General features: G+C 44.0%; 1 protein-coding gene across 3 annotated transcripts; it reads left to right on the top strand.

Moving 5' to 3' along the window:
* The first annotated feature begins 82 nt into the window (after nucleotides 1–82).
* On the top strand, nucleotides 83–23,769 carry herc3 (HECT and RLD domain containing E3 ubiquitin protein ligase 3). Of its 3 annotated transcripts, none has more exons than XM_084465168.1 (25): nucleotides 83–175; nucleotides 1,030–1,415; nucleotides 3,185–3,344; nucleotides 3,875–3,951; nucleotides 4,313–4,534; nucleotides 5,104–5,195; nucleotides 5,466–5,596; nucleotides 6,007–6,158; nucleotides 6,618–6,691; nucleotides 7,240–7,364; nucleotides 7,608–7,667; nucleotides 9,292–9,403; nucleotides 10,413–10,602; nucleotides 10,936–11,099; nucleotides 11,729–11,842; nucleotides 12,429–12,452; nucleotides 12,563–12,652; nucleotides 14,289–14,459; nucleotides 15,049–15,192; nucleotides 16,684–16,850; nucleotides 18,279–18,345; nucleotides 18,819–18,901; nucleotides 21,503–21,686; nucleotides 22,359–22,461; nucleotides 23,003–23,769. In XM_084465168.1, the coding sequence occupies exons 2-25, from the start codon at nucleotides 1,193–1,195 to the stop codon at nucleotides 23,209–23,211; spliced, it is 3,138 nt and encodes a 1,045-aa protein (XP_084321294.1). In that variant the 5' UTR covers nucleotides 83–175; nucleotides 1,030–1,192; the 3' UTR covers nucleotides 23,212–23,769. The 3 variants fall into 3 exon arrangements, with proteins under 3 accessions (XP_084321294.1, XP_084321293.1, XP_084321292.1); XM_084465167.1 differs by having other exon boundaries at nucleotides 7,237–7,364; XM_084465166.1 differs by having other exon boundaries at nucleotides 7,222–7,364.
* The last annotated feature ends 383 nt before the right edge of the window (nucleotides 23,770–24,152 follow it).

The following is a 24,152-nucleotide window of genomic DNA, read 5'->3' as shown; positions in this document are numbered from 1 at the left end:
GTAGAAAAAAGAAATCCTGGGTCTACCAATCACGGCAGATCCTTGGTAAACACAGAGGAGTTTGACAGCGCAGTCACATGTTCGGCGACGTCAGGCCAGTCACTTCCTTGTTATTGCTCTATTACTGTTTGATCGAAACGCCCCATCTCCGGAATGACGGAATGCCAATCTCTAGGTAAATACTGCTTTTAGTCTGATAAACCCTTATTAAACATACAACAGTTACATTACAATTCGAAGAGAATAACAATAGCCAGTAGGCTGTAATAAGGCGCAATGTCTAGCAGGGGATAAGTCGCTTACGCTGCAAACTGATTACTGAGCCAAGTGTGTGGACATCGATATCAGCTTCAGCTTCTCACATTTAACATGTTTTATGGCGATACATAACTCTGAGGAACTGACCGCTACTGCACTAACGTTGGGCCTAACGTTACATATAGGTGCGTCGACATACGTGCATCACTACAGGCTAAATGCGTCCCAAGCGATCCTCACTAAAGAACAAATCATGCTATAAGAAGCTATGTGCAGCACACATCTAGTTTGCTAACACAAGTTCAGTGAATATTTCACATATTTAAAGGTATCTTAGTATATAAGAGTATAATAATCGCTTGTTCTATAAAATGTAAATCTTATCTCGTATCTATTTTGCAATCTCCATTTCTTTTTTTTATTATGTTCCTCTGTTTCTTAAATCGGATATCTTTCCTAACGTCACATTCATGCAGCTTTTTGTCAGTTTAGTTTAAATAATTGCTGGTGTTTTCTCGTTGCCTATTACCTAGGCCACCTGTCAGTATTGTCCATCAATAGACTGGATTGCGGCTAAGGCATGGGGCGTTTGGAACCGCTTACACGGGGATTAACGTGACAAGGTTTATTTAAACACGCCGTTCCTCCGTGTCTATGTTTGCATCATCTTCAACCACACCCACTGTTAAACCCATTCCCAGGCGCAGGGGCTAACGTTTTCCCAACCCAACCCCACAACCCACACCCCACACTCCTTTTCTCTTCTTTCAGGAAAGTGACTTACAAGGGGAGACGTCTGGGCCGTTCCCCAGCCTGAACAATATCCCCCTTCCCCCTCCCTAAAATTCATCTTCCTCAAAACCACCTCGAAGTGGTGTTCCCTCCCGACCCCCACCCACCCGACCCCCCTCCCTCTACCTCCACTACCACCACAATGCTGTGCTGGGGCAATGCCGTGAGCGGCCAGTTGGGCATCGGCGAGGAGCAGAGCCCCGTGTGCGAGCCCAGGGACAGCCAGGCCTTCGGCGGGAAGGGGCCTCAAGAGGTGGCCTGCGGCGGTGAACACTCCCTGTTCCTGCTGCAGGACGGCAGGGTGTTCACCTGTGGCTCCAACAGCTCTGGGCAGCTGGGACACGACAAGCTGGGCGCCTCGCCAGGTATGTGCCATGGAAGAAGGGGACGCCTGCTAAATGTGTTTTAGGTCTGATTCGAGAGTTGTAAAGTGAGGGAGGGCAGCAAAGAGCGGAAGAGAGCAAGATTTTGAAATGAACTGGAAACCAAAAAAAGTCTCCCCTGCTCGCTCCATCCCTATCTCCCGGAGACTATGTTTGATAGGCGAGATGGATATCCTGAACCATTCAGGGAAGAGATGTCCTGACTCATCATTAATTAGCCCAAGTCTAAATGTTCTCATACAGAGGCAGCAATAGTCAACTTAAAACGGATTTGCTCACTGAGCATTTCACTCAATAATTGCTGACAAATGGCAGCTTTTTCTAACAAATAACATTTCTAGAAAATAACAAGTAATAGCTCTTTCATCCTACAGCACCTTTACATTCTGTCTTAAGTTAAGACAGCTGTTTTTTGAAAACTTGCATGGGAAACATGGAATGAGAATAATTTATTTAGCTTTTCGCCTTGTAATTGCATAATTATCGCACCTATTCATCACTAGGTTTACCAAGAACTAACCACGCACATTCTATTACCACTTCACACCCAAATATACTCCTCATTCTGATCACTAACATAAATGAGTGTTGTCATAACCACCTCACTGACTCGAGAGCAAATTAAGTAGAGTTATTTTTACTATAAGCTTTTCTCACCATGCAAGATCTCACTTTCGCTTGTTCACACCTATTCATAGATGAGGGTTAGAAAAAAAGGTGAAATATTTCACAGGAACATCTGTATTTTTATTTCTGGCAGTAACTTTGCAACATCATTTTCACTGTCAGTTAGATGTTTGGTTAGGTTTCCCTAAGATCCGGTTTATCATGGGCATTCCAGAATAAATCTGGTGGAGCTAGTATAAACAGCCTGGACCCACAACAAGGACAATTCTACAATGTCCTGTTGTCCTGAACCTGCTGTTTTGGTTTAAGTCACGTGATAGCCAAGTGTTTTGCTTTTTAATCATCATGCGACATGACTCAAAACACCCTTTTCCTCTTCATATTCTCCTACGATGCTGAGCTCCTACGAGTAGTGTTAATCATTTTTTATTATTTAAGGCAAAGAGTGTCTGAACCACACCTGCAATCACAAAGTCTATTTCTTTCACCATAAAAGGGACAGCATTGATTCATGTGTATGTTTAAAATTGTCTATTCACATACTGTACTTGAGTACTTGTTCCTAATTGACACATATCTGAATCCACTTTAAGTCCCCTTGGATAAATATGACTGCTCAATGACTGAATAGTAAGTATTTAATCATTTTGCCCAGACCGCACTGCCACCATGTAACCAAGTTAATCCACTGTAGGCTAACCCAGGGCTCCGGGGTGAATGTTTGACTGACGTAGACTGTCAAAGAATATGGATGCAGCGTCCCCGTGTTCTAAAATTGGTGGATGCACGACCGTTATGAGGATTTTAATGTAGCACTCGAACAGCCACATCGCCAGTCTGTCCCCAAAACAAATTGATATGAAATCCTTTATAGTCCTTCAATGAGATATAACTGTCAACCAGGACCTCGCTGCAAAATATATAACATGGTGACGATCTGGCCACTGAGATCCTTAACGAAAAATGAATGGCCTTCATTCCCGTTCACTTCAAAATACTGGTTCCTTCCCCCCCCCCCCCCCCCACCAACGGGAACCACCTAACGGAGGAACGACATGTTAGTGTCTTCCACGTGAGACTCTGAAACCGATGGTCATGGCGCTGTCCGCTCCTCTGCTCCCCAGAGCCGGTGCAGACCCTGGACACCCAGAAGATAACGGGGGTGTCGTGTGGACGGGACCACTCAGTGGCACTGAACGCCCAGGGCCAGGTGTTCTCCTGGGGGGCTGGGGCCGGGGGCCAGCTGGGCCTGGGCACCGCCGAGGAGGCTGTTCGCATCCCTAGGTACCCAAACTGTGTGTGTGTGTGTGTGTGTGTGTGTGTGTGTGTGTGTGTGTGTGTGTGTGTGTGTGTGTCTGTGGGTCTGTGTCAGCTCATAGCATAGGATGGGTTAAATGCAGAGAATATACATTTCCCCATGGCGATTAATCCGTATATTACAGAAAATGACATTACAACGTGTCAGACTCAGGACTATTTACAAGTCCAGAAAAAAAGTGGATACAAATATATGCTCATATGCGTCTTGTGCGTACTACATCAACTCAGTTTCCACAAAATAAATCACAGAAAAGTTGGTCCGTTGACATCATCCAGGTCGTCATTAGTCCTGTATGTACGTTCTGCATTGGTTCAATCAAAAAATGTGCATGAAGCACACTTTCTTAATGAGAAAATAACCAAGCGTGACGGTTTAACCATGATTTGCATGTATTGCACTCCGATAACATTGAGTGTTAACCCTAACGATTAACCCTCATCATCGGCGTTCCTTCTCACTCTTCTCTCTGGTATATTTGTCCTGTTCTGTCCAGGTTGATCAGGAAACTATGTGAGCACCGCATCTCGCAGGTCATGTGCGGTAACCAGCATTGCATCGCTCTTTCCAGAGGTTAGCTCAATAAACCACTAAAATCCCTGCTAATATCCCCTCCATCCTCACCATGTTGTGATACATGTGAAACCTTTTTTTTAACCTAGCATATTTTAGCCTAGCCTTCCACTGCTATTCAACAGCTTTGCTCATCTGCTTTTATTTAATAATCCACTAGCCTCCCCCATTCACATTGTCAAGTTGTTACACTGCAGCAAAGGCAGCCTAACCAATATTAGGCTAGCACACATTAGCCTATCCTGTATTAGCTTAGCCTCTACTAGCTCTGGTCCGGATTATATTTAGCCTATATGAGCCATAGGGAGTTGGGCTCTTAGATAAACGTCTAACTTCCTTTTCCTCTGTGCCGTTTCCTCAGACGGACAGTTGTTTACGTGGGGTCAGAACTCCAACGGTCAGCTGGGCCTAGGGAAGGGGGAGCCCAGCTCGCTGACCCCACAGCCCCTGAAGTCTCTGGCAGGCATCCCCTTAGCACAGATCAGCGCCGGAGGGGACCACAGCTTTGCGCTGTCACTGTCCGGGGCGGTGTTCGGCTGGGGCAAGAACAGCGCCGGCCAGCTGGGCCTCAACGACGAACAAGGTAGAGTCCCCTTACCCTGGTGATCCAGCAGCGCCATGATGGAGCCTTGGGTATTGTGCTTTTTCTTTTATGACACAGATTAACGTACTATGTGGAAGTCTGTTACTAATGTAAATTAAACTGGAAAAAAAACAAGGTTTTTTAAAAAGGTTTATACAGGTAACCTACATTTCATGGAGCCGTGTGATAAAACAAAGTGAGCTGGGAATGTGTTGAATGAATCTGGATTTATGGAGGATTGTAATTGGGGTAAGGTCATGTAAAGTGACCTGACCACGAGTGGTCAGGTCACTTATTCAAAGGTCAATATTCAAATCAAATAAAAAGGCAAACATTTAGATTTTGAATCCGATCTAGCTAGTCTGCAGACACAGCTGACTATATAAAAAATGTAAATGTGAGGGAAATGTGAAATATCTTTTTGTACAATACTTTATAAAGAGTACTGCTGCTCAGTGAATACAAGGGGTCAAAGCTCACCAGATTAAATCAACATTAAAACGTGAAACACCAGCACATCCAAAGGCAATGCATTGTTACCATGGCTTCTGTGTACTACCTTCCCCTAGACCGGGCTGTCCCATGCCACATCAAGGTCCTCAGATCCCAGAAAGTGGTCTACATCAGCTGTGGAGATGAACACACTGCTGCCCTGACCAAGGTACTAACCCCCCCCCCCCTCACCCTCCTCCTATTCCTCATATCGCCGCTGATATCATTTGATATCAACATTATATCAGTCTGCTGTCATAATTCACAGTACACTGTTGATCATGTCTCGTGTCAATAATGTGGCATATACAGGTCAGTAATGTCTACTCCACTGTCAATCATGTTTACATTTCCATTATTTATTCCATTTTGCAAATGTTTCCCCAGGGATTAGTAAAATACACTCGCTCATCACCGCGTGTGTGTGTGTGTGTGGCAGGACGGCGGCTTGTTTACGTTTGGTGAGGGCTCTCGAGGTCAGCTGGGCCACGACTCGGTCCACAACGAGCCGCTGCCCAGGAGGGTGCTGGAGCTGATGGGCAGCGAGGTGTCGCAGATCGCATGCGGCAGGTAAACAGCCTCCCCCCTGACCCACTCAACCCCCCCACATGTGTCTCAAAGGTGATACACCCTCATGTGTGAGTGTGATTAGCCGTGACAAGCCGTTTGGAAAATCTGCCTCTTCTGACATCACAAGTGGGCGTGTCCACCTAGATGTGTGCTGGATAGATATCACACTCATACCCAACTCATGTCACCTTTAACTCTGTACTAACTCTACTAACCTAACTCTCTTCTTCCCCCTTTTGCCTTCTCTTCCCCTCTTCTTTATCTTCTTCCCTTCTCTTCTCTCTCTCTCTTCCCTATTTACTTTTCTCCCCCTTTCTCCTTCTCTCTCCCTCTTTTCTCCTCTCTCCTGCATCTCCAACCCTCTCCTCCACCCTCTCACCTCCTCCCCTCTCCTCACCCCCTCCCCTCAGGTGCCACACCCTAGCCTACGTGCCCTCCTCCGGGATGGTGTATGCGTTTGGCTGCAACGTGCACGGACAGCTGGGCACGGGCACGCAGCAGGACGCCCGAAGCCCCGCCCCCCTCCAGAGAAGCCTCCTCATTGGACGATCCCACAGAACAGGTGACTAACATGTGACTCACTATTTGTGTATTTCGTCATGTGATCACGCTTTGCTTATTTGATAGAATTACAGATGTACATAAACAGCCTGCGTTTAGTTTGTGTGTTTTCTAATGTAACCTTGAGGATAGAATGAATAAGGATAAAGTGGTGTGTAATATAACATTCTTTGCTATCATATTCTTTGCTTACCACTTTGTATGTGGTTTCGATTTTCTAAATACACATGCTTTATGCATTATATTTGCCCTCTTGTGGCCAACTGTTGAACTCCAAGCGAGGTATCAACAGTGTTGGGTTGCCTTACAGCCTATCAGATGTTATCTATTTTAATACCCTACTAAACAAAGTCTATGTTTTATCAATTCACATTAAAATATCTGAATTAATCATTAATGGTTAGTTGATCTATTAATGCCTAAAATGTTAACATCTTGTCTCACTGTTTCCATTTGTAAGAATCAGAACACTGTTCTATCACTAAAATCAACTGTGGAGGAGATCATAACTTCATACTCTACTCAGATGAACAGGTACGAGTGCAGCCTAAAAGTTCCCATCTAGTCGTTTTCAGTATCCTTCTATGATGGTGTATTGGTGATTTGTTTCATGGCTTGAGTTTATTTATCTTTTTATTTATTTATATATTTATATTGTCAAACATGCTCTGTCCCACCTCCCTGCATCAAATTATATAAAACAGGATTAAAGTGGATTTTATTTTCAATTATCTTTAAGATTAGCCACTGGGGGGCAGCAATGTCTTAGATTTCCTTTGTTACTTCTGCTGTGTAATCCTAAATATGCAAAATTTCTGATTGCAATATCTTAGGCTGACCCTCAGAAATATGCAAAAGCACTACATATTCTACCTCTATGGTTTCACGGTCAACGCTGCTCCTTGTACCGGTTCAAGAAGATGTGTAAGCACATTCTTCTGAATAGAACCAGGAGATTCCTACAGTTCAATAGGTAGTCAACACACACAGATCGGTTTAGCCGTGTTTCTGTTCAGAAAGACTGGTGACTGCTTTGCCTTTGTGTTTGTGCTTCCTGATGTTAGCCTCTGTCTGCTCAGCAGCACCCAGTCCTCTCACAAGACTTCAGGGTGCTCGACGTCTCCAGAGGCATCTCTCAGATCAACAGTGACAGCTTGAACACCTGGAGGATAAAACTCATTGACAACACGGACTCCACGCTCACTAAGTAAGGCCTGTGCGTCGATAGATTGTGGTTTTTGTCATCATTTTGTTTGTCGTATGTTATTTTACATTGCAGCCTGAATCCTTAAAAAGAGAGAAAAACTAGCCGCATTGTTTTCAAACGAGCTGCTAATTATATTGGAGGAAATGGTTATTTGATTGAAAAGGAAGTTGGAACATCCAGGTCAGGTGATCTCGTATGATCACATGACCCGTTGCTCTGGTAACCATCTGTTTCTGTCTGCAGTGACATCATCCTTCTGTTCTCGTCCACGGCCTGTTGGAACGCTAGCTTTCTGGACCAGAGGTCAGTGAACACATCTTCTGTCTCTGGGACAACATCAGGAAACATGAGCCAGGCTCTGCTCAAACACACACACACACACACACACACACACACACACACACACACACACACACACACACACACACACACACACACACCTTTTAACAGTCAAAACTATCTCTGCTAGTTTAGAATGACGGCCGTCCGTCTCGTTCTGTCGGTTGGTGCGGGCAGGCTAATATTATAAATAATGGAGAGCAGCTCAAGGCTTGTTTACTTGAAAATGTAGGGCCTCCAAAATGGGTTAAGCTGAACTGAAATGCAACCATTTTAGACTGGACTTGATTTCACAAGTCCCAAAGTTGTGCCAAAGTTATAAGGTGATAAAAAAACAAACACGCCCTTGTTAGGGTTAGGGTTAGTTTTGTTCAATTGTCCTGTTTTTCTCGGTGGTCTAAAGTGACAACTTGGCACTTCATACTGATACTATCGCTGAATGTGTTACAAAAGGAATAAATAACCCATGCCACCCATGTGTGATCGGTGCAGACGACTTGCCAAGATGCCATTTGGTATTCTCACACAAGTCTCACGACACAGACCGTGCAAGGACAACACAGCAACAAACGACACCCACAGCGTAACCAGCGGGGCCCTGAGGCTGGGAAAGGAGCCATCGCCGTGGCCCCGGAGCCCCCAGGGTGCTTATGTAAACCGTACTACTGGTGGCTCAGCAAGGCCTCTGTCAGCAGATGCTATCGCTTCATGGGAAAGGCTGTCTCCAGTCCTCCAGGGCCCTGAAGTACTTACCAGCCCTATGTTAGCATCACGCCTGCGCTCTGTCTGCTGTCTGAGCGAGAGGAAAACCAGGCCAGCGAAGCATCGGTGCAAGATACGAGTTACATAAACCGCTGGCAGTTTTTTTTCTTACTGTAAAGTAGTGCCAGCAGATATCAAGTCTCGTATGGGTTATGTTATGAATTGCGTTATGACCTGTCCCTAACACTTTGGTTCGGACTTTTTTTTTTTTTTACAAATTGTGTTTTACGGTCAGACGTTTGTGTGGTTTGCTGTGGACCAGTGGTGTATGTGTGTAAAAGTAACGCTTTTGTTGCACAGTCACTCTTTTGCAACCCTTATGTACAGGCGGATTGTGTAGTCGATGAGGGTGGATGGATGGAAAACATGACTGGGGGGGAAAGAGAGAGCGAGAGAGAGATTGCATACTGGCTCTCTATACGTAAAGGCGATGAGGGATCTCTGCGGTGTAAGATGTGTTTTAGAAGCCATGGAGAGGTTTAAACTTTAATGGCTTTCTCCGGTGAACGATTTATTAGAGCAGCTTTTTACGAGGGCTGTGAGGCGTATCTGTTTTAAGTGCTAGGGTGGTTAATCGTCAACAAGAACCGCTCAGGCACCGAGCGGCAGTAACACACACCACCAGTGATGTGTAGTTTACGCGTGTTTGTATGTGTGCGTGAGGTGAATGATGATCCAGATCTCATCCATAGCCTGGTCTTCCACTCCCCGGAGACACCGCCTCCATCATCAGGTGACCCAAGGTGTAAGGAGAGGAGCTGATCTGACGATCAACCGGGTAAACAGCCGATGGATAACCTGTGGCTGTGCTTGGGTCTCTCTTCAGTGACGACGGACACTTCAAGACCAACCCCAAGGTCCCCGGCATCGACCTGGGCTCCGTCAGGTCTCTGTTCGAGACGCTCGGCACTCCGCCCTACTCTGGCCTCCTGCAGCAGGTAGCGGCCCTCCGCCTGTGTTAGGGCTGCTCCATTATGGAAAGAAAAATCATAATCAGGATTATTTTGGTCAATATTGAAATCCCGCTTATTCAAACAATTATTTTTGAGTTTGAATACATGATGCAATATTCATCATTTCTCACTTTGTAACTGAGATATTTCGCTTTAAAAAAATACACAAAATGGTCAAAAAGAAAATGTTCAAAACGAAAATAATGTGCAGATATGTATCCAGCGGTTCTGCAATTTCTATAAAACATTTAATGAATAAAATAAATATACTTAAAAAAATTAATAAATAAATAAAAAAACGTTTCAACTTGATTTTATAAGTTTGGTTGACGCTAAAATCAAAATTGCGATCAAAATTGTATTAATCGCCCAGCCCTAGCCTGTGTGGGCGCCGTCTCACAAAAACTTGCAAAAGCACCATCCGATTCCCAGTTCAACACTTTCCATCAGTGTTTCAGCGGCCGTTAGGTAATGTGATCTCAAACAACGTCCTTTTATTATTTTTGACACTTCCGTTTTACATAGAAGCGAACAGAACGAAATCCATTAGCTATGTCTGTTATGACTAGCTCTATTCATGGAGCCGCTCTGTTTGGGCTTGAGGAAAACCAACCCCACTTCCTGCTAAATCAAGTAAAGATAATATTTTAATACCCAAGTCTTAGCCAGATATATCTCGACAATGACCACCACTTTCATAATGTAAATACGGACCACGCCACAGACCCTGTTCATGAAATAGTAGATTGAGTAACAACCTGTAGCCTCTCACTATTATTAGGAACCATGTCGGGTTTAGGCAAATTACATTCTAACCCACCAAAGACCCTTCCACTGCTATCTGGCGTGTTTTAATCATCTTAGTGACCAAACCTTTCTCCTTTAATAGATACTGTATATACCATAATACAAATTCACTTCTGAATGCATGCTAATGCAATTAAATATATTTCACTAATTACGATGGAATCATTAAGCTGACGCTTTTATCCAGGCCACCAAGAGCCTGGAGAGCCTGCTCATCCCCCAGCTGCCCAGCTCCCCCCCGGACGTGGAGGCCATGAGGATCTACCTGATCCTCTCAGAGTGCCCCGCCCTGCAGGACACCAGCAACTACATCAGCCTCAGCATCCCACTGGCCATGGCCATCCTCCGGCTGGACCCCAACCCCAGCAAAGTCCTGGGTAGGATGCCGGCATAAGAAACACACGACGCATACGACCCACACACACACACACACACACACACAGTGTAAATGTCAAAATCATGGGTTGGATGCATTGACACAAACACAGAAACTGTACATCTTAGAAGCTTAAACATGTACATGTGTACTTTGCTTATTAGCTTTATTAGCAAGTAGCAACTACTTGCTAATATAGCTAGTAAGCAAAGTACACATTCCCTTCGCTATAACGTGCATCGATATGACCTGACCTTCAACTTACCCCTCCCCTCCCCAAAGGCTTCTGATTAATAGAGGTCAGGCTTTCTGACCTGCCTCTCCGAACCGGCAGATAACTGGTGGTGCTTGCTGGACAACGGGGTGTTCGCCCGGCTGGTGGACACCTACAAGAGCATCGTGGTGTACCTGCTGACAGGCGGCAAGACCCTGCTCATCCCTGTCTTCCACGAGAGCTACATCAGCGCCACGCTCAAGCTGCTGGACAAACTGCACAAGGTAGCCTGAAAAACACATGGCTCTTTTACAGCACCCTGCGTAGTCGTCTCTCTGCACCAGCGACAGAAGCCTTATCCTTGGGTCGTGTATCTTGGAAAGTGTTTCAGTTTGTTTGGTTCCAATTGGACAGATTCACTTCCTGGCAGCGAATTGTAGCTGCCTAAACCAACAGTGGTCCGAGATTTAGTTATGATTAAAAGATTTACTTTGGTCAGTGAACTTTTGACTGATACTTGACCGCTCTGTAAACCATGCGACAAATGAGTGAGTCCAAAACAAAAAGTTTTCATTCGTGGTTATAGGTGCATATGCATTTTTCTGATTCAAATACATAGACTTCGTAGAATTGTCAAAACCTGGCCAAATTGAAGGGTAATCTTAAAATACGCGTCGCCACATGGACAGCTTGGATAGTGGTCTGTTTAAGGCGTCAGGTCAAGGTTTCTATGCTCCTGTGAAGCTCAACTGGTACACTATGGCATCAGCACTGCTGGGGTTAGGGGTTAGAATCCCACTGGAGCCAACGCCCCATGCTGGGAACTTATGTACACACTCTCCACCATGTTCAGCAGGACATGCTGGGGACCCAGGTCCGACCCCAGAGCTGAGCTTGTGTTCTGTCCCGCCAGGTGAACCTCAAGGCCCAGCATGTGGACTACAACCGCTTCTACATCCCAGACGTCACCACGCTGGTGGACATCCAGGAGGACTACCTCAAGTGGTTCCTGAGCAAGGCTGAGATCGTAAGTCTGCTGGTTTAGTTTTTCTGTACTGTCCTGAGATGAGGTCATGTCTGGTGGGTCTGGTGTTTGTTGGAAGCTTTACAGTGTTGCTGACGATATGGAGATGATGATTAGGTAATGGAAAGATAATTTAAATATATGTCACTTTCACTTTCACTTCAACGAGGAAGGTCACCCGTTTGGCTTTTTCCCCACTTACAGTGTAGCAAAGTGTAGTACAGTGTAGCAAATAATATAATAGCATTGTCTGTCAAGTGACTTAATGTAAATGTAAACAGAGATTAGCCTAGTGTAGCCTTACGCAGCATAGCATAGTCTGCCAAATGACTCCAGGGAACTAGTGTGGCATAGCTTAGCCTAGTGTAGCATAGCCTAGCATAGCGTGATTTTTATAAATGTTTTAGTTCAACCACTTCTCCTGACCTTGGCTTCACCTCACCAGTCAACTGGGAGTCTGACAGGGACGTGCCTCAGGTCCTGATGTCATGTCCTCTGTATGCCAACTATTTCCTGCCTGCATGTTATGTTAAACAACCACATTCATGGCAGTTTGCCTTCTCTCCCTGTCTGTTTTTTTCCTTCTTAGAAAAAGAGAACACCATCGATTCAGGTAGTGGTTTTTCACATTTCTCATTGTGTGTAACACCCCAACATATCCGATGGCTGTGTGAATGGCTCTCCATTCGGCGTCGTTCTAACCACCCTCTATGTTCCCTCCAGAGCTCAGTGACTCTGTGTGCCTACCCGTTCATCCTGAATGCCCAAGCCAAGACCACCATGCTGCAGACGGACGCTGAGCTACAAATGCAGGTACTAGTGGCGTGCATCCGCGCAGCAGCCAGCCTAGGCATCAGGTACGCTGTGGTGTGGGTCTCTGTGTCACCCACCGCCTCAGAGAGCACCTCTCCAAAACATGGATACTGGTGCATGTGTGATCCATCACGCACAATATGTGTGATCCAGGTGTCTTCCCTGCTAAGTTTTCTGGTTAATTTGCAATAGACTTGAGTTGAGGAAGTTTGCGTCAATGTCCTTTTTTTACAACACATCGTCTTCACGTTCTAAAGTTCACCAGATGTCACTGAATGTCCCGTCACAATCACCAGTGCAGAACGATAAATGCAAGTACAGGGTTATTAAGCTTACCACTGTGGCTTCAGGAGGTTTCGCCAGTATTCATGTCATTTTATCATTTTTTCTCATGATACATTAAAATGGAGCTTCATGAGGTTGTATTGTATGTATGGTAACACTTAATTTGAAGGTGTCTACATAAGAGTGTCATGACACTGTCATAACTATGAAATGACACTGTCATGAACTTGTCATAAACATTATGAACATGTCATAAATGTTTATGACTTCGGTCATTATGTGTAATTTTGTTGTTGCTATGACAAGTTGACATTGTTTGGGTTGTCTTGATTATGATAAGTTGACATTAATCAAAGTGAAATTACCAGAAGTTGTCTTGGTCATGACAAGTTGACAGTAATAAAAGTGACATTACCAGAAGTTGTCTTGGTCATGACAAGTTGACATTAATCAAAGTGACATTACCAGAAGTTGTCTTGATCATGACAAGTTGACATTACATTTGTTTGGGATGTCTTTATAATGACAAATTGACATTAACCAGGATGGAATTACCAGAGGATATCTCTCATAATGGTGTAATGACAGCCAGTCTATCCTTCATGATATCTTAATGATGAATCAAAATGGTACCACTTTACTTGAGGTCAAAGAATGTATTCGTTACACTGTCATAATGGTCTCATGACAGCCAGCTTTGTGAAATTTCCTGTAGCACATCTATCTGACCAAGTGCTAGAATTGGTCTGTAACCTTGCACATCTTATTATAATTATCATTATGTCACATTTCATGAATACAAAAAGAGGTGCATTTTCTGTTTATGTCAAGTTGTCATGACAGAGACATCCTCTGGTAATTCCATCCTGATTAATCTAAATTTGTCTTTATAAAGACATCCCAAACAAATGTAATGTCAACTTGTCATGACCAAGACAACTTCTGGTAATGTCACTTTGATTAATGTCAACTTGTCATAATCAAGACAACCCAAACAATGTCAACTTGTCATAGCAACAACAGAATGACACTTAATGACCAAAGTCATAAAAGTTTATGAAATGTTCATAACGTTTATGACAGTAAATGACAGTGTCATGTCGTAGTTATGACAGTGTCATGTCACTCTTATGTAGACACCTTCAAATAAAGTGTTACCGTATGTATTTTATTCATCTTTTGGTTCTCTCTGATATATTATGGACTGGAGCTACATGAGGTTGTGCCGATGTTCATGTATTTTATTCATCTTTTGTTCTCTATGATATATTATAAACTGGAGCTTCATGATGTTGTATTGTATGTATTTGATACATTTTTGTTCTCTCTCTGGTATCTTTCCTGAACCCAGATGGCGGTGAGCGGGGCAAACCTCCAGAATGTCTTCATGCTGATCACCCTGGAGCCCCTCCTGGCTAGGAACCCTTTCCTCGTGCTGCATGTGCGCAGGGACCACTTAGTGAGCGACGCGCTGCGCGAGCTCACGGTCTACTCAGATGTGGACCTCAAGAAACCCCTCAAGGTCGGTGGACAAGACACAATCTCAGCCAGAGGGAGGCCGGGTTCACAACATGTGACTAGGCCAGACGCTCCCTCAGCCTATCAGAGGGAGGTCGGGTTGAAAAACGAAACATGTGATTGCCAAGGCGGTTGACCTCAATAGGCCGCAGTCCATTCACGTTATTTTCCGCAGTCACAGTTACAGCATCAAAAAGCTTCACAATTAGATGATGATCCACTGAGAAGAAGAAACCACGAGAAGGAACACAGAGGAGGGATGGTTGGGAATGGGCAGACATTTAACGGCGGCGTAAAACAAAGCCCAAACCAAATAAGCAAGTGACCAGAAAATGGTTCACATTCAATTCAATTGTATTTGTATAGCCCTTAATCACCATTACAGTCTCAAAGGGCTTAACAGGCCAAATATTTAATAAATAAAATAGTATTTCTTCATTTGCCAACTTTCCAACTTCTCAGTTCCCAGTTTCCAGTGGAACGGGATCATATGAAGCATTGCTCCTGAGCATCAGCATGAGGCCACCCTTTTAAATAGTAATACAAAATGGAATTGTTGAGTCACTTGTTCTGCTCCAACCTCGCTCCACCAGGTGATCTTTGATGGGGAGGAGGCGGTGGACGCGGGTGGGGTGACCAAGGAGTTCTTCCTCCTGCTCCTGAAGGAGCTGATGGATCCCGTGTACGGGATGTTCACCCACTACCCGGAGTCCAACCTGCTCTGGTTCTCTGACAAGGTACGCTGGGACCATGGGCGCCTAAAGCCTTGTGTACAAGGGGCTGTCCTCTCGCATGCTTTACTTCTGGCTACAAGGCCAAACAATAGTGTGTTAAACACAATGGGGAATAAAGCCCAAACAAAGTACAATGCTGAAACATTTAGTTGACAATGGAGATAAAGCTCATTGCTTTTCTTGATCTTTCACCTCGTAAGGCGTGACCCCTGCCAGGGTTATGTGTTCAAGTCCCTGTGTATCTCAACTGGTAGAGCAAGGCATTAACACTGCCAGGGTAAGGAGAGCGATAATAACAATGAACACTCACGGTTTTATAAGACATTTTGGATCAATGTGACAAATGGCATATATTATATTATATGTATAAACTAATGGTGGTGTGATTGTATTTCACATATTTCCAGATATGACAGTACAGACAGTCAGATATGAGTACTTAATGGTTTCCTACGGGTGTTTGTTATGGCTCAATTGTCATTTGACCGAGGTCAGTGTTTTCCAGCAAAACAAGGGATTTTTTCTTGGATTAGTCATAATATGACACCAGTGGGGCCCTGTGAGGTTTACAAAACAGATACCTGGGTAGCCATTTATGTCCTTGAACAAAAGAGACGTAACGGGGCCTAGCTAGGGGAAACATAGAAATGACTTGATTTATTAATAGTAGGATGTTGCCAGTTTCACTACCACAATTGTGTCAGTGAAACTGGTAGTTAATTTCTGATCCTGTTCTGCAGTTAATAATAGTAAGCACACTTGTACGAGATGGCCTTGTATGGAATGGACCACAATATTGTTTTTCACCAAACCTTAAACTTGCAGCATATTTTATATTTAGTCTGTTACTGATTAAACAACCGCGACGGTTCAGTGGTTAACCTACTGCTGTGTCTAGAATGGGTTTAAGGTTAAAAATACACACTTGTTTAACGGCTGTGAATTATTTATCCAGCTGCACCCACAGAGCTGCACAACACACACAAAGGTTAAATGTATCACTAAAAGCTGCCTCATCGTCCACACTCTAGTTCACACAACTAACCTTGAATGTACCTCACTAGCCTGTTTCGATATGTTTCTATTCATGACATAGTCACACAAATGCAGATCATTTACAATACAGTATACATACAGTACATACATCTCTTGTTTCTGTTCTGGCCTTACGTCCACCAAAAACAGAGATTTGATATCTCAATTGAATGTGATAATGGCAGTATGCTGTGGTCGTGTAGCAGAGGAAAACCAACGAAAACCTGGAAGGCTTTGAAAAAACACTGAAGTACAAACGTCACGGGATGCTGACATCCCCAGTCCACTAAAGCGGTCCGGGCCAGGTGCAGGAGAGAAATCATGACCTGAAACAGGGAAACCAACAGTGGTACTATGGACGCAAAACCTTTGACACGAAAACTGTTTGCTTTTTGCATTGAGCTGGCATGGCTTCTGTTGAATGATACATTTAGCTAGTGTTCTCCACTTGTTCTGCAGTGTTTCGTGGAACACAACTGGTTCCACCTGATCGGGATAATCTGTGGCCTGGCCATCTATAACTCCACCGTGGTGGACCTCCACTTCCCCTTAGTGCTGTACAAGAAGCTCCTGGCCGTGCCTCCCGGCCTGGATGACCTGAAGGAGCTCTCCCCCACCGAGGGCAGGTAACTCCCCCCATGGTGCTACGGATCACAGACGTGTGGACTCGGGAATGAATGCAAGACAATGGCAAACAGCCACCCATGCTTGCTAGCGCTTTCAAAATGGCCCAAAAATGAAGTGTGAATATTCCTTCTTAAAAAACACATAGGTTCTAGGTGAGAAAGGATTGTTTAGCACCTGCCTTCTTCTCTCTCTCAGGCTGATCTCTTTTTATTTACTGTGTTTCCAACGGAGGATCCAGGGATGGAAATATATTTCAGCCAGGCTGTGTGCTAAATACTAGCTACATTGCGAGAGTGCTTTTATTATTAATTTCACAATCCAATATTCATTTTCACATTTGATGTAATTTGTTTTTACTTTTAAAATTCATATTCTAACTCATTGGTGTAGAAACTTAAAAAAATACTGGATTCAGTATGCGCTTTAATGTAAAAATGAATATAAATGAACTACTAAGATAATCCCATCATTACATCTTGAGCTTGGTTGAGAATGCCAGGCTATGAGACTGTTGCCATGGCACCAATTGTGGTGAGTTCAGATGACCGCCATGCTCTTTGCGTCCAACTTGAGTTAAATGTTCAAATCATCAGCCTTTGCATATCAGGCTGTCATACGTTCAGTCAACCTGTGATAGGTAGCCACAAGTGGCCTTTCAAGATTCTCACATGATGCAGGAATATCATCCCTTCAAGACCAATTAACTTCAGCTGGACTTGATTGTCTATTGATTGTTATTGTGCTGCTCCATTGACAAAATGACCCTAGTCGTTAGAGTTGATTGGTTGGTTGGTTTGGCTTTACATTTTTTACCCCCGGTGCACCCGTCTGAAATCAATATGGCGTCAGCCACAGAGGAAAACAATATTGAGCATCTGGCCTAAATTCCAAACAAAATGGCCACCCATTAGTCAAGGCTTCCTGACTGCAACATTATGGTTGCCAAGGGTAAAATCGCAAGCAGAGAACTGAAACTGGAAATGTCTCTTTTGCCCAAACAGGGGCAGGAATGGGTTTGTGAAGTTTGTATTGGGCCAAGTGTTTAAGTTTCTTGTGTAATTCACTGGGGGTGGTGGGGGGTGGCTGTTGTAACTTGATACCCAGGGCAGTTCCAGATTCTTATTATTATGAATCTTATTATTATAAACTAGTAAGGGCTGAAATTCACTGTTTGTGGTGTGACAGGGTGTATGGTAGCAGAGAGAGACAGACAGATAGAAACTAATGTAACTTAATCAGACATCTTATTTTTTAGACAAGCACGATTATCATTCCATTCCTCCTTCTCCTCCTCCAGTCCAGGAAAATGATTACTGTGCATCCCTCGTCTCTAAATGTCAGAAATGGGTTGCGTGACAAAATGGCCACTGATAAAGGCCACCCGTTCTTGACTCCATGTTGCCGCTCTTTTCCCCTCCTCTGGCCAGGAGTCTGCAGCAGCTGCTGGACCACGACGGAGACGACGTTGAGGAGGTTTTCTGCCTCAACTTCGCTGTGAGTGAGACGCACCTCACACATCTGTCTGAACTGCAGTATCCCGTAGAGCACAGCGTCGAGTTGAAGAGTTCATGAGGGGAAATTGGATTTCGATATTCTTTTAATTTCAGAGATTTCTCCCAATTCTGAAATGTGGAAAATCGAAGCGCCATCTGCTGAAATAATCCGTAACAGATATCATTCATGGCTGCTTTAGGAAAAAAGGCTCAGAATGTCTGCTCTTTCTATTAGATGTCTCTGAATAGAAGAATAGAATCTCTCTCGCACGCACGCACACACACACACACACACACACACACACACACTGATGTTGATCTTATTATGATGAGCATCATATTTATAATGTCATTTGAAAGTGTGAACCATGCCCATGACGCAATGTCCCGGGTACCACCATGGTCTTCCCGGGGACCACGTCAGTCCGGAGTCCTGGAGGTGTGTCTAACCTCGTTCCCCCCCGCTGTGTGCAGATCACCAGGGAGAACTACGGGCTAACAGAGGTGATGGAGCTCGTCCCTGGAGGGGAAGACATCTCTGTGGACCAGACCAACAGGTCAGGGGGCCTGGGGGTCTAGAGGGGCCTGGGGGTCTAGAGGGGCCAGGAGGGAGGCCTGAGGACCTGGGGGGCATCGTGGCCTAATGTGTTTGTGTGTTGTGTTTGTCTGGGTTTTTATGTGTGCATTTAGTTGACTACTCTTACCGTGACATACAGCCCCTGTCATGAAAGGTGCTGTATTAATAAACCTGACTTGACTGTTACATAGTCAATACACAATATGTCTGTAAAACTGTACTGTACTTGCTACAGCTTTTAACGACCTGACTCCAAATTTGACTCTTTGGTTGATTTAATAACATACTGAAAACAACAGTAATGATGCACAGAAAGGCAACAAAAGGAAGTAACAACATAAAAGATAAAGAAATGAATAAAATGACTGTACAATAATAAAATCTGAAATCCAGATTTCGTTAAAACTCTCTGCTATCTGGGCCAGAAGAATCTTGGATTCATGTTGTCAGACAACTTCCTCTGTCAAATGTAACCTCACTCACACAACTCGGCCTGAACCACCAACTTTGAATGATTAAATCCGTACCCCGGCCACCGACATCACCATGATAAACATTATCATCATGCTGTCCTTTCTAAATTGTCTGTTTTGGACAGATGGCGCAATCTCCCTGATTCACAGTGGCCGACGCTGTGCTCGCCAAGAGATCTAGACACTAATCTCTGTCCTAAATACGCAGTCATTTCATTTCACTGTGTGACAACTCACTTCTTCTGGGCAGAAGCAGACAGACGCTCTGTGTGTTGGTCCACAGTATTGTGCAACAGTGTGTGTCCTGTACTCAAAACACACACACGCACACACACACACACACACACACACACACACACACACACACACACACACACACACACAGGCATTTAATTGTTGAAGTTGAGGCTGCCTATCGGATGCCAACGCCCGAAGCCGAGTTCCGATGTGTGACAGATAGGCCCGTGTGTGTTATCAGTTTGTTGACCATGCTGTTTAGAGTTCATCTGTCTGAATCTCTCAGCGAGTGAGAGTCCATCTCGGCCTGCTAGCATCTGCATTTGCATGAACATTCCTTCATACAACAAAACGCGGCTCCTGTCTTTGACAACCCGCAACCCGGTTGCGGTTCACCATCTAGTGAACAGGTTCTGGTGAATGTGCTTCTCTCTGATGTAATGCAGGGGAGTGTAAAGCCCCGCACATGGCCTGGTACCCGGTGTTAGATGTGTGCTTCTGAGCCAACACACCGCACCTGCCTGAGTCCAGGCCGGCTGTGTGGGATTACACTCCGTCTCACCGCCCCTGGCCCTCGGCCAACCGGCCCATTTAGAGAAGGGAGAAAAACATTTCCGGACGCCATGTTTGGGTGGTCCTGCTGTTGTTATGGCTCAGATAAGAATTAAAACTGGTAGTAAGCATGACTCTGCTTTTTTTGGTAACGTTGATTTTTACTAGAAGTATGTCGTGTTGTGTTCTTTAGGTCTTAGGTTTTAGGTCTATTATAACACTGGAGTTGGATCGAAATATGAAATGCGCATTTTTTAGTTGAGGAATTTGTTTGTGTGGGATTTAAGAAAATGTTAATAAAAATAACTGGCCCAGGAGAAGCACTTATTAGGTTAATCGTACACATAGAGAAGCACTAATATCATGTAATCATATAATTCCATACAATGTAGAATATGATATGGTAATTCCTCCACAGTCTTTCTGTACTTGAAAGAGGCGTTGAGCACATTGAATAGGGACAGTGGCTGTGGTGGCAGGTGGAGATAAGACACGGGCAGGAAGCTGTGTGCTGGAGCCATGGGCTGCTCTGCTTGTTTATTCCAAATAATGAACACATAATGATTCAAACGGCCGTGCCCGTGGAGGTTCAGGGCTGATTACAACGATGTCAGGACTTCCAGGAATTGTTCCTCATTTGGTAAACACCACATTTAAATAAAATCCAAACTGATGGGACTCTGCCAGGTGATTCATTTAAAAAGTAGAAAAGGTTTCTCGATGAAAGGTATTGTAATCGTGCACGTAGGCACAGATAAACAGATTAATGGAATACAATTCTGGACATCAACAAGCGATATAGCATCATACATTTGCTAGAGGGGCAGGATGTTGTAGGGGTAGTGTGTAGCAGAAAGGTACCCCACAGCCTAGCTGCAGGCCTCCTTACAATTGACATTTCATTCACATTATTCCTTCTGTAACATATATGTACAATGGAACAGATGTTAAATTTCATTTAATGTGCAATATCTCAGTTTTTTCGTGCACCACTTTATAGCTTGTTGTATATGTTTATTACATTTGATTTAGTGTCTATGTGCAAATTATTTCTCTTAATATTAAAATATTACATGTTTCTCTACTGCATTTACATTTGTACAGCAGTAGTAAACATTTTATTATTACTATTAACAATAATATAATATATAATAATACTTGTTACACAGCTATCTCATCTAGAGAAGAGCCATTAGGACAAACAATTTCCTTCCGGATAACTATTCATTATTATTAGTTCATCATGAAGAATCCATGCTGATAGACAGCACACTGCCCTACAGCTTCAAGTATGTGTCCATGTGTCTGTGTCCCTCCAGGAAGGAGTTTGTGGAAGCCTACCTGCGCTACGTGTTCAGCGGCTCGGTCAGCGAGCTGTACTCGGCCTTCTCTGCGGGCTTCCTGAAGGTGTGCGGGGGCAACATCCTGTCCCTCTTCCAGCCCACAGAGCTCATGGCCATGGTGGTGGGCAACGACAACTACAACTGGGAGGAGATGGAGAAGGTGAACACGCTACCGCTGCGAGCTAGTGGGGTTAGAGGATAGTCATTGATTGAGAGAAGGCTAGAGAAAGTCAGTGTGTTTGTTAGTGCTTACTGATATATAGAGAAAGATGAAGTACAGTAGCATGACTGTAAGTGATGAGTGGTATAAAGAGAAAGATTAAGTGCATTAGCATGATTCTTCGTGATTACCGATATGTAGACAAAGATGGAGAATGTAAGCATTCTAAATGGTGCACTGTGCTGTCCAAACATTACATTTCTACTACAGTTCTACGACATATAGCTGTATCTTGTCAAAAGTAATTTATGTATCTTAAATACACAAACAAGGTCATTTTCTATTATAAACACACTTGTTTTGATGTTGTTTAATGGTTGTTTCAAACACATTTTCCTGAACTACCTATATTTTATTTTGGTGTGTATGCTGTAAGTGTTATGCAAGATCTCTGGCACACCAAGAGCTTAAAAGCCTGAGTGGAAATCTATTCACAGGTAGAAAGATAAACACTAGCGACCACTGGCATCATGCCTATTTACTGCATTATAAACTACCAAGTTAGGAATGTGTGTGAACAAATAACAGTACACACACACACACACACACACACACACACACACACACACACACACACACACAATGCCAACTCTCTGTGTGTCTCTGTGTCAGAATGCGGTGTATAAGGGGGAGTATTCAGCCACCCACCCTACAGTCAGGATATTCTGGGAGGTCTTCCATGACTTCCCTCTGGACAAGAAGAAGCAGTTTCTGTGTAAGTGGTTCTCCAGGTTTCTCTGTTGAATCATTGTTCCTCAGCCTGTCACAATATCTTTGTTTGTTTCAGTCAGTTTTTCTGAACAGTGTTAGTATTAGATATAACATAAAGTCGTCTGTCACCATCTCAAGAACTTAAATCCACATGTTTAGTATGTGAAGGGAAAGAAGGGAAACCAACCGAAAGACCATTAATAGTTGAACTGCAATCGGCACTGAAAAAACCAAGCACAACGACAATGTAGACAAAATAAGAAACACTCATCTATACCAAATAATAAACTACTATCTAGACCCAATAATAAACCACAATCTAGACCCAATAATAAACTACAATCTAGACCCAATAATAAACTACAATCTAGACCAAATAATAAACCACAATCTAGACCCAATAATAAACTACAATCTAGACCCAATAATAAACCACAATCTAGACCCAATAATAAACTATAATCTAGACCCAATAATAAACCACAAGCTAGACCCAATTATAAACCACCCTCCAGATGAACATTCTTAATCTCTCCGCCCTTCAGTGTTCCTGACGGGCAGCGACCGGATCCCCATCCACGGCATGGCCAGCCTGCGCATCGCACTGCAGTCCACCACCGCCCAGCAGCACTACCTGCCCGTGGCACACACCTGCTACAACCTGCTGGACCTGCCCCAGTACCTCACCAAAGACACCCTGCGGCGGCGCCTCACCCAGGCCATCGAACAGTACGAGGGCTTCAGCCTGGTGTGACAGCCCCCCTGGACAGGGAGGAGGGGAATGGGGATGGGGGTAGGGCCGGTGGTGGTGCTGGTGGTGCTGTCCGGGGCCCTATGTAGTGTGGAGAGGGTGAGGGGGGAAGGGGGACGTGTGGAGGGTCTCTGGGGTTATCAGGGCCAAGGCTACTGCACTTTATTTGCTTATGACTCTGAAATGAGTGGCGGAGAGGAGGATTAAATACACACACACATATGCACGCAGGCATTAACACACACACACACACACACACACACACACACACACACACACACACACACACACACACACACACACACACACACACACACACACACACACACACACACACACACACACACACACATAGGATTATGTCACAGTGAAACATGAGATTAGGGAACGGAAAAGACACTTTAATACATATTATTGTAATCTTGGATGCAGATTATTGTTGCTTTTGGTTCTGCTTTCTGTTTGCAGTTTTTTTTCTATTTGTTTCCGATGCTGTGATACTTAGTTAGAAAAACAGAAAAAGTGAATACAAATAAATCTAAATGATAATAATAATCTATATATGCGAGCCGATTCAGAATCTTTAGGTTTTGGGTGTTTGATGTCGGTGGTTTCGAACACAACATTTTTTTTTACTGGATTTTCTTGCTGACTGTGTGCATGTTGTTGACTGATTGAAATTACAATTTTCAGACAAAGTGAAAAACTAAGAAACACCCTCGATCCAACAGATTTCTATTCCCCAAACAGATCTAGATCTAGAATGTAGTTGGGTGCGTTTGGTGGTTCTGATTGACAGATTCTCAACGGAGTTATAGTTAAATAGGTAAGTATTCTCAACGTGACTGAACACTACGCTAGCTGTTTAACGGTTTTACCGTTCTGTGGCCATGAAGCGTAGTCCTCTAGTGAAATCATTTTTACCCTCTCCCTATTTAAGTAGT

Source organism: Micromesistius poutassou (assembly GCF_964030765.1).
Source record: "Micromesistius poutassou genome assembly, chromosome: 3".
NCBI lineage: Eukaryota > Metazoa > Chordata > Actinopteri > Gadiformes > Gadidae > Micromesistius > Micromesistius poutassou.
The sequence above is the reverse complement of the archived record's forward strand: the minus strand, read 5'-3'. Positions and strand labels throughout refer to the sequence as shown.

Excerpts from the sequence above, each read along its gene's own strand:
- herc3 (XM_084465166.1), top strand. The coding sequence starts at position 1,193 with ATGCTGTGCTGGGGCAATGCCGTGAGCGGCCAGTTGGGCATCGGCGAG. Across the intron at positions 4,535-5,103 it reads GGGCCTCAACGACGAACAAG|ACCGGGCTGTCCCATGCCAC; the intron begins GTAGAGTCCCCT and ends ACCTTCCCCTAG. Across the intron at positions 18,346-18,818 it reads TTTTCTGCCTCAACTTCGCT|ATCACCAGGGAGAACTACGG; the intron begins GTGAGTGAGACG and ends CGCTGTGTGCAG.